Consider the following 11,123-nt stretch of genomic DNA (forward strand, 5'->3'; position numbering starts at 1 on the left):
TGAAGAATTTTATTTAATGTTATGTACACACAATCTACTAGGCTGACCTAGGAGAGCACACCCCTTGCAATATAATGTAAACCATTTCAAACTATATATAAATACTATAAGCTTTAAAGTATTATAAGAGATAGAGGACAAAGAGGTACTTTTCAAACAAAATGAAGGATAGGAATATGCAATTGTTAGTGTACAATTTTCTAAGAAAAGATCCATGATATTAGATTTGTCTTTATCCATCAACTTAATCTTAAATGAAAATAAAATAAAAATTTAATTATAAGAGGAATCAATAGACTATGATCATCATATATTTTGGATCTCAAAATATTGATATTATTTTGTTGTTCTAGATTGCATTAAATTGTCAGCCACAATGGAAAGCATTCATTATTATTGCGCCCACTTTTCTAAAATAATAAATCAACATATTATCATGGACAACATCATTAATCAATATATTTCCTTCAGAGTCATGTCAGGAGTAGGAGTAGGAGTGGGAGTCAGAGCTAGAGTTGGCACGGGAACTGGTTCAGGTTTGAATTTGTCTCCCGTAGGATCTGGGAGAACAAGTGAGCCCCCCCCCCCAACCCTTTGGATGGGGCCTCGAATGATACCTGGATGGTGGTACCAATACTTCCAATGGTTTTTCTATCACCTCTGACAAAACTGGGGAGGTTGACGGCCCCAATAATAAGATTCCCTCAAATGCAACCGGAAATGGGCCTCTCTTTTTTTGTCAAAGCTTAAAGGCAAGGCCATTTTGCCGGTACTACATAAGGTTGACCGGGACTCTGGTGCTTTCTCTGTCACCATTGTGGACAGTATTGTTGATCCGAATATGGATCATATGCATCTAGTCTTGGTTGGAAAATTTATAGGCCCACGTCCTAATATTGAGGTTGTTCGTTCCTAGGTGGCGAGGAAATGGAAAGGTAAAGGTCAAACCGATGTTGTGGCTATGAATGGTGGTTTCTTCTCTTTTTCTTTCTCTTGTGAAGAATATTTTCGATCTGTTTTGGCTTCTTCTCCTTTTCTTTCTCTTGTGAAGGTCCTTGGATGCTAGGAAAAGCTTCGTTGGCCCTCAAAAAATGGGAACGAAGGTTCAAACCCAAATTCTAGGAATTCAATGAAGCCCTTATCTGGGTCAAACTGCCAGGTTTACCCATGGAATTCTAGGGAGAAGAAACTTTTGCACGTATTGCCACCTGCTTCGGGGATTTGATCTTTGTTGACCCAATGACTGCAGCAAAAAGATGATTAGTCTATGCCAAAGTTTTTGTTAACATCAATGAGTCCTCTAACCTACTTTTTGAGGTAGATCTCTTCTCTAGTATTGTTAGATGGGTGCAAAAAGTTGAGTATGAATCCATCCCCTTTGCATGTTTCCACTGCAAAAAATTTGGTCACTGGGCTAGACAGTGCCCGTCTAAGCCTAAGAAGGAATGGAGAAAAAGGAATGAGCCACCCCTAGAAAAGGTGGATTCCCTAGTTGTAGTGCCTCCCTAAACTATTTCAGACTCGGTTATGGTTGTCTCTTGTCCTGAGCCAGTCTTTCCCACTGACCTTGACTTGGCCATCTCGGACCCTCGGGAGATTGGTTGGGTTCCCTCTTCCTCTGACGGGGTTTCCCCAACCTATCTTGGTTCTGTCTAGGATATTCCTATTCAATTGATTATTGATATGGATAACTGTCTTAATTTGAATGCCTAGACCGGCCCCTTGCTAGATCCTTCTCTTGAGGACCCCGCTCCTTTTATTGAGGTCAAGCCCAAAAATAGAAGAAGGAACTCCCCTATTGGCCAAATCACCCTCTCTCCTAGGGGGTCCTAACTAGAAATAGACAAAGAGTGGATTTTGGATCAGTTTCAAGGGGTGTGGGGAGATGTTCTAATGTAGTTAGTAGGGAAAGACAGAGTCGGGTTGCCATTGCTTACAGAGCCCAAAGAAATTTACCAGAAATGGGGATGGGATCCTCCCTCATGCTAAATGAAGGTCATCTCTTGGAATATAAGGGGATTAAACCACCCCCATAAGCATCACCTGCTTTCTAATCTGGTCAGAGATCACAAGCTTGATATTTGTCTTGTCCAAGAAATGAAAAGGCGTGGTAGTAAAGTGGAAACACTCAAACTGATGATTTTTGGAGATTGTGGTGTTCAATGCGTGGATGTTGATGGTGCTTCTAGTGGTATCGCCACCCTTTGGAATCCAATATTGCTTTGTGGTAAGGTGGTCCTCTCTTCTCCCAATCACATTGCCACTAGATTCTTTAATCTTAAGGATGGATCCTCTTGGATCATTTCCAACATCTATGCTCCTAATGGGAGATCAGCTAGGAAATCTCCATGGTCTTCCATTTGCCTTGATAGATCTCTCTTCTCTAATAAGAAATCGATCCTTCTGGGTGATTTCAATACCCCTCTTTCTAATCTGGAAAAATTTGGTGGTTTGCCAATTTCTTTTGATAGTAGACAAGACTTGGTTGACATAATGAACTCATTGAGCCTTTTAGATCTTGATCTCATTGGGGCTAAATTCACCTGGTCTAATGGACGCAATGGGGACGATCTTATTCAGGTCAAGATTGACAAGGGCCTTATTTCTCCAGATTGGCTCCGGCTAGCTTCCTGCAGACTCAACGCCTTAGCCTATGTTGGATTCAATCACTTCCCCATCTACCTCTTAGTCTCTTTGTTGTCTGACAGAAAGGTGTACCCCTTTAGATTTGAGAAAATGTGGCTCATGGCCCCAGAAATCCAAGATAAAATTTTGGAGTGGTGGAGTATTAATATCTAGGGAACGAATATGTTTCGAATAGTCAAGAAGATTTCCAATGTTAAGTCTAATATGCAACACTAGAATAAATCCACTTTTGGCAACATCTTCAAAGCTAAAGAGGAGCTCAAACTGGAACTTTCAGAGGTTCAAGAGCATATCCAATCTTACAGGTTTGATATTGATGTTTCGAATAAAGAAATTAATATTTTGACCAAATTGCATGACATTATCTCCAAAGAAGAAGAATATTGGAAGCAGAGATCTAGAGCCTTATGGCTCAAAAGTGGTGACAAAAACACTAAGTTATTTCATATGATGACTCTTAAGCACATGGCTACCAATAGAATAAACAAAATTCAGATTGGGCAGAGATGGGTTGATAAGAATGATGAGATATGTCAGGAAGCCATCAATTTTTTCTCCAATCTCCTTTCTATGGAAGCTCCCCTGGATCCTTCAGCTCAGTTTGAAATCTTCTAGGAAATTCCCTCCATCATCTCTAGGGACATGAACTTGGAGCTTACCAGAATCCCCTCCCCTGAAGAAATTTGCAATGTTGTTTTTTCTTTTGAAGGTAACAAGGTCCCCAGACTAGATGACTTCCCTCTTTTTTTCTTTCCAAACTTTTGGCATATTATCCTCTCTGATGTGGTCGCTACTGCTCAAGAATTTTTTCAATCCCGCTCTCTCCTAAAGGAGTTGAATGCCACATTCTTGGTTCTCATCCCTAAGAAACTTGACACCTGCTCTTTTCAAGATTTTAGACCTATTATCCTTTGTAACTCTATTTATAAAATTTTCACCAAGATTCTTGTGCATAGGCTTAAGCTTTTCATTCTCTCTTTAATCTCTAAGCATCAAAATGGGTTTGTTCTCGAGAGCCAAATTCTGGATTCTGCTGTTGTGGTTCATGAGAACATCTGCTCCCTTTCTATTAACAAAAAACCGGGTTTTCGCTTGAAACTTGACCTGCTAAAAGCTTTTGATAGAGTCAATTAGTGCTTCCTTCTCAAAATCCTCAGGGCCTTTGGATTCAGAGATATCTTCGTCCAGATTATTGAGCAATGTGTTTTCACCCCTAAATTCTTTGTGCTGATTAATGGATCTGCCTCTAGTTTTTTCTCTGGGTCTAGGGGCATTTGAAAAGGGGATCCTCTATCCCCTTTCCTTTTTATTCTCATGAGAGAGGCTCTTAGCAGAATAATTTAGAGGGAGGTCAGAAAGTGCAATATTATGGGACTTCGGCCCTCCTCTCAGGCCCCCACTTGCTCTCATTAGCAATTTGTGGATGACACTCTCTTGATGGGGGAAGGTTCAATCAAAGAAACCAAGAATTTAAAAATGACTCTAAATATATATGAACATGGTTTGGGGAAAAAATTGGCCTGGCTAAAATCTCCATCTTCTTCTTTAACACCCCCGGGCATAAGAAAGCTAAAATTGCCCTTATTATTGGATGCAAAATTGGAACCTTGTCTGATTCCTATCTAGGCCTTCCCCTCTGCCAGGGCCCAACTCCTGATTCTTTTTGGGAGAATCTTATAGACAAATTCTAGAACAAACTGGCTGGATAGAAAGGTGCCTTTCTAAGCCAAGTGGGCAAGCTCCAACTGCTCAAAGCCTTTCTTAACAACCTTCCGGTTTATGCTAGTAGTCTTTTCAAAATCCCAACCAAAATTGTGGATAAATTGGAAAGAATTCAAAAAAAAAATTTATGGACTAGAAATGAATTCAAAAATAGATGACACCTTGTGGACTGGAATCTAGTCTTCTTGCCCAAACTTATGGGAGGCCTGGATATCCTGAATTTGAGAGACTTCAATAAAGCTCTGACATCCAAGCAACTATGGAGATGTCTTAAGGAGACTAATGAATGGACTGATATATTCAAACTTAAGTACCACATCCCTGATATCCAAAACAATGTAGAAACTTATGAGCTCCCCAACACAGTTTAAGATTTTTGGAGCAATTTCTTTGGCTCCTGCAAAGTTATCTTGCATGGTTGCAGATGGATGCTAGGTAATGGTACCCAAATCAAGTTTTGGGATGACAGGTGGATCAGTGAGGGCCCCCTATCAGATTTTGTTTGGTCTTCCCCCTACAAAAAATTATGCCTTAGAAAAATTGGCACCTGGGTGGTTGATTACATTAGAAATGGAGAATGGCTGGACCTCTCTTTTGTTGATAATGAACTAAGACCTATGCAACCTTGGTTGAATTACATCCACATCCCCCAATCTCAAGGGGAGGATGAAGTGTTATGGAACTTCTCCTCTTCTAGGAAGTTCAAAGTTGTTGATGCCTATAAGTTCATCTCTAGATCCTTCTCCCCCCAACTATTGGGCGGGTATCTGGAACAAGCTCCTAATTCCTAAAATTAACATCTTCTTCTGGTTGTTTATGCAAGGAAAGATCTCTACCATCGATAATATTTGCAGAAGAGGTATTCCTCTCTCTAACAGATGTTTTCTCTATAAAGAGGCAAAGGAAAATACTGGCCATCTTCTACTGCATTGCACCTATACCAAAGATATCTGGAATCACTTCCTTAACGTTTGGAATATTGCCTAGGTCTTTCCTATTTCTACTCAGCGAATGTGGTTTGAATGGAAATGCCCTTCTGATAATCAGTCGTTAGGTGTTCTTTGGAATCTTTCTCTTCCTCATATTGCTTGGGGTATCTGGAAAGAAAGAAATAATAGATTTTTCAGGGACTTGGATACTCCTCCTTTGTTGTGGATGTTATAATACACAATACTATCAAAGAGAACTTTCTCCACGCCTGCCCCAGCAGAAAGAATGAATCCCCCATTCCTACCCTCCAGGAGGGTTGGGATACTATCAATCGGTGGCAAAATGATTGGAACATTGCCAACCCTGTCCACAAAACAAAGCAGGGTAGACAAAATGTTGTTCGGCATCCTCCCCCTATGGACTGGATCAAAATTAATGTGGATGGTGTGGCTAAAGGAAATCCTGGGCCGACTGCGTGCAGGGGAGTGGCTAGAAATCACTCTAGTCTACTGGTTTCCATGGTGGCGCTCACCCTGGACACCCAGACTAACCATTACGTGGAAGCCAATGTTGCCCATATTGGGCTACACATGGCTAAAAGAGAGGAGTTTACTAAAGTTTGGCTGGAGTCTGACTCGCTAAACACTGTCAACTACTTAAGTGGTCACACGGATCCTAGCTGGATGATTGCCAACCTGATCAAGGATTGTCCAAATATAATTAATGATCTGACAGATTTCAAAATCTCACACATATACTGGGAAGGCAATAAGGTAGTGGATCTACTGGGCAATCTGGCAATGGGATATGTGGCAACCAACTAGTGGAGTAGCAGGGATGCTTTCCGCGAAAATTTGTGTGATCTCGCACGTAATGATTACTACATAATCAATGATCCCTCATCATGACATGACTGAGTTGATAGGGAAACAACTCTTTCTCATTTTCCCTAATAAAAAATCTAGAAATCTCCTCGGCAACTGGTTTTTCTATCTCATTCTGTGGCTTTTCTACTACTGTTTTGATATCCTTTGGGCGTGGCTCATTTTCTACGACTACTTGGCGATAGTGACCTCCTATTATCTGGTGACCAGGAGCATAAAGGGAGGGGATAAGAACAGACAAGAGGCCTCTACTTGCGAGAAGTTGAAAAATAATAAAGATGTTTGGCAGGAAGTCATTGATGGTGGTCTCGTCCCCTACCTGGATAAGTTTCATGGCCCCTCTCCTCTGATTATAGAGGCCTTTGTTAACGGATGAAAAAATGGAGTCTTAGGGCTTATGGTGCCTATCAAATTAATGAAACTCTGATGGTGATGGTCACTAATCTAGTTACGATTGGAAGAAGGTTTTATAGGGACAAAAAAATGGGGGAGAAGGACTTGTCGAGCTTCTTTGACAAAGACAAGGAGCACTCCAGAGTCACCAAGATGGCCGATGGCGGCTACAATAGGAAAGACCTCATGGCCCCATGGGTGATATGGCTAAGTTTATAATGAGATATATTACCCTTGATGGCAGGTATGCAAGCCTCTTCTCCTACCATTTCACTATTTTAAATCATTTCCGCCATGGTAAAATTATCTTTGATCCCTACTATCTTGCCTCCTCCCTTGAGAATAGCCTGGAAAAGCACTTGGAAAACCCTAGCAACCCTATTCTTCATGAGGGACTTATCATCCTCATCATGGAACACGCCAAATCCCTTGAAATTGTGCCCTTGCCTGCCGAGATTGGTCTGTAGATAGAGGTCCAAGATGTCTCTGACTCGAAGATGGACCTGGATGATAGTGGGGTTCCTGTTAATGACCCTGAATATGAACCTGCAGATGAAAAGGAAAAGATGGTCACTCTTGAGATGCTCGACAACAAGAACCCTCCCAAAAGGCAGCTAGTAAATACAAAACCAATAGCAAGCTGATCTCCTAGGCCGAACTCCTCACCAAAAAGAAAAAGCTGGCAGTGAAGGATCACAGCCCGAAGATTACGAACCAAGGGACTAAACTGGACATCCCTATTCAATGTCTAGAAAGATAAACAGGGGAAAGATGGTAGTTTGATGAATCTTGTCATGGAAGCCACCAGAAGCCAGGAGCGTTGCTGGGAGTGGGTTGAGCACGAAATCGACACCCTCAAGATTGGGGTTAAAGAAATTATTGACATTTTCACTACTTCCCTTGAACCCAACAAGCCAGAAAAGCTCATGATCATGACTCAAAAACTCTCTCAGAATGTTGAGGTGATGACATGTAATCATGAACAAATAATTGATAAGGTGGAACAATCCATGGCTAAGATTAAGAAAAATCTCAAGAATCTGGTTGACATTAGTAAAGAAGCCTTGAACAACAAAATTGAGGGGCTTGAAAAGATTAACGAGATGGTTGTTGATTATAGATCCTTCCATAGTGACTCGGTGAAAGAACTTGAAGGAGATAATGTGGTTGCTAGAGAAATCAAAACCACTGGACCCAGTTCGAGAACCAGGAGCGGAAGCAACAACAAAGGTACCTCCAGATTCATCATGGAGGAACTTGAGGAAATGAACAGGATTTCCATCCAAAAGAACAAGGATTTGGTGCTCTCGCTCAACTAAGAGCTTTTTTGTTTTAGCTTGTTTGTCTGTGTTTTTTGTCTCTATTTTTGTTCGGGGTTGATCCCCTATTTTGCTGTTGTTTCTTGCCGGATTGGTTGTTGTAAAACTTTAGGTTTCGGGTTCTTGTAAAACCCATTTATCCTTATCAAAAACATCATTAATCAATATTTGTCAATAATGATTATATACATTTTATTGAACTGCATGAGGAGAATTTATTTTCTGATTATAATTAGTTTATGGATTCCACTGTCTAAGAACTTTTCAATCAACGTTTCAGATCACACTCAGTGAACCATCATCAGCATTCATTTTTCTTCAATTGTTCTCTTTTATCCTCATGATGGTTCATAGAGTGTGACCCAAAGCGTTGATGTGAAAGTTCTTACATAGTTGAATCCAGAAACTAATTATAATCAGCATTACAAACTGTGTAAATCTGATAGATCTAACTTATTTTCTCTTAGACAATGATTTATGATGAGGAAAATCCTTAAACTTCCCATCTCACAATAGTTTCCATAAAATAGAAAATAGTTATACATTTTAAATACAAAAAATGCAATTCTAAATGAAAAATAAAAATGCAATAAATTGTTTAGACTACATAAACCCAAAATCATTATTTTTGGAAAGCTTAAATTCATTTCAATTCAACTTCGACGAAAGTTTATTCAGTTCTGCCTCAACGTAAGATGAGGCTCTCATTTGTGTGCACGCTAAAAGCAGCTGACAAGAAAGAAGTAAGTCAAATTGAGTAAGAACAGTGTAAGACAGACAAGATGACATCTTGTCTCACTAGAATGGTCTACCAATTTAGAGCAACAATGACATATTAATACCCTACCGGTGGTGATGCAGGTGTAGAGCCTTGTCCAGCAATCAATTCCTTTACCCGTTGGTCATTGACATTAAATTAAATGCCTTGGCCAATACATCTTGAGGAATGGGAGGATTGGCTCCGAAGATGGCAGATGCAACCACTTGTACACCAGGGAGCTAGCTGTTAAGAGAAGTAATTGTAGTGGTATATGAGGTCCCCACATTCTGCTGAAAATGTACTAAGCCCCTTGGAATCACAAATGCATCTCCTTTCTCCAACTTTTGTGAGAACAACACATTACTTGTGCTGATAAAACCGACCAAAAGAGTGCCCTCCATTACAAATATGATCTCAGAAGCGCGAGGATGGATATGAGGAGGATTCAAACCACCAGGGGCAAAAACTCCATGGTTCATTGATATGTCCAGAGTGTTTAATCCTGGCAAAGTTTGAACGTTACCTTGTGTGATATTGAAACCAAAAGTATTGTTGGTTAAGAGTGGATTACCTAGTCCCCTGAACAAGAAATCTGATGCATTCACTGCCTTTGGGTCTTTGCAGACAAAACCGTTGACCTTCACATTAGCTTGAGTAATATCAGCCACACAGAAATCCTGCAGAGGATCTGGGTCTGATGCATTAATGGCCATGATTATGGAAAGCCATAACATGCAGCTGAAGGAAGCTTTGGTCATTGTTCCGGAAGTTTTTATTTCCAATTGGAGTGGAATGGTGTATGCGATATGACAAATGTAGAGCAGAGTTTGATATGATTGAGCATGCTAAATTCAGGTATTTTATAGGGGAAATTATGGGAATTTGCGGTTAAGTGTAATTGTTCATCCAAGATTGCGGTTGCCTCAGACTTGTCAAACCCATAGTTTGGATGGAACACACGAATTTGTCTATTGTATGCAGTATAAATTCATTGGAATGATTCTTGTAGTTAAATGGTTTACAAAGACATAAGCACAACTGATTTTCGTCACAGCTACGTATAGATCAGTAAGGAGGCAGAATGAAATTGTTATTTATAGTGTAGAGTTACTTGACTTTCCAATGTATAGAACTGTGTTCACATTCTCTAAAGGACTCGGCCTACCATGGTAAATAGTTTATATTTGATTATCTTTCAGACATCAAAATATAGATGTTGATACCGTCACAGCTACGTAATATATGAATATTTGCAAATTTAATTACCTGTTCTTTAGGTGTGCTAGCCTTTCCTTTCTTTCTTTTCTCTTACACGGAAAGGACTTATCACCCACTCTTCACTAATAGTTGACCTTATCTTGATGTTGAATACTATATTTGCATATGTGATCACAAGCAAATTTGAAATATTGAAAAAAATATTTTCATATTTTTCTAGTTTTTCTACATGTTAGTAATTGGTGTTTTTGAAGGCTTCGGGGCATTTTCAGCCCTTGAAACTTTGGCCTGGACTTAGGACTTCGCTTTCAACTCTTGGAGACTTTTCCAATGAGTTAAACGGCTCGCGACTTCGAGTCCCGAGTAGAAAGTTATGTCTAGTTAAAGTTAGGATAAAATTTCATATAGTTTTTTGAAAATTTTGTAATTTTGGATTTTATTATGTAAATAAACAAATATGACTGTTGGGTTTCGATTCTCAAGGGGTTTTGGTGACCCTTGGAATCTCATGAATTGTTATGTGTTGGATTTTCTAATTGAATGGATTACTTTTTGGCTTGCTTCAATTTTGTGTTTACCTTGTTCATGTAAACAAATCCACAATACCGTAGGTTCTCACTCAGGTGTTGTCATCCGAATCCATAATTTGGATCAGTATGTTATGGATGATGGCATTTAATTACTTAAAAAACATATTTCTATGTTGTTTTTGTATAATTGCTCTAATCTTCAAGGATTCTTCGTTGACCTTATCTTGAGGTTGAACATTATATTTGTATATATTATGCATGATGACATTTAATTACTTAAAAAAAAAACATATATCCATGCATTTCTTGTATGATTGCTCTAATCCTCTAGAATTCTTTGGCAGGACATAATAGAAAACACAACAAGAGGGAGAGGTGTGGGGAGACCATTGTTGTTATTGATATCCCTACTATTAGTCTTAGTGTGAATACTCTCATTTAATGAGAAATTGAAGGATCCTAGCCAAGAGTGGCTAGACCCTTTGTTTGTGTCTCCTATGGTTTTTTTGTTTTGGTGGGTTCCAGTTTCGTGTTAGTTTATTTTTTGTTGTGGGTATTGGTTCTTAATGCTGGGTTTTCTCACATCTTGAGACCTATTTCATCCACCATTCAACTATTATGTAAGGATTCGATCTCTCTCCTTTATATTTTCTAACTAATCGGATCTATAGATTTGAATATTTAAATAATTCACTACTAAACTTATTTTATTTTATTTTAA

At 39.3% G+C, this 11,123-nt stretch overlaps 1 protein-coding gene across 1 annotated transcript; it reads right to left on the reverse strand.

Moving 5' to 3' along the window:
* Positions 1–8,893: 8,893 nt before the first annotated feature.
* LOC131028115 (germin-like protein subfamily 2 member 1) lies at positions 8,894–9,412 on the reverse strand. The gene has a single exon (XM_057958341.2). It carries the CDS (start codon positions 9,410–9,412, stop codon positions 8,894–8,896), a length of 519 nt encoding a protein of 172 aa, XP_057814324.2.
* Positions 9,413–11,123: the final 1,711 nt, after the last annotated feature.

Source organism: Cryptomeria japonica, chromosome 4 (assembly GCF_030272615.1).
Source record: "Cryptomeria japonica chromosome 4, Sugi_1.0, whole genome shotgun sequence".
In the NCBI taxonomy this organism is placed as follows: domain Eukaryota; kingdom Viridiplantae; phylum Streptophyta; class Pinopsida; order Cupressales; family Cupressaceae; genus Cryptomeria; species Cryptomeria japonica.

Bases quoted from the DNA above. Each gene is read 5' to 3' on its own strand.
- LOC131028115 (XM_057958341.2), bottom strand. From the start codon at position 9,412: ATGACCAAAGCTTCCTTCAGCTGCATGTTATGGCTTTCCATAATCATG.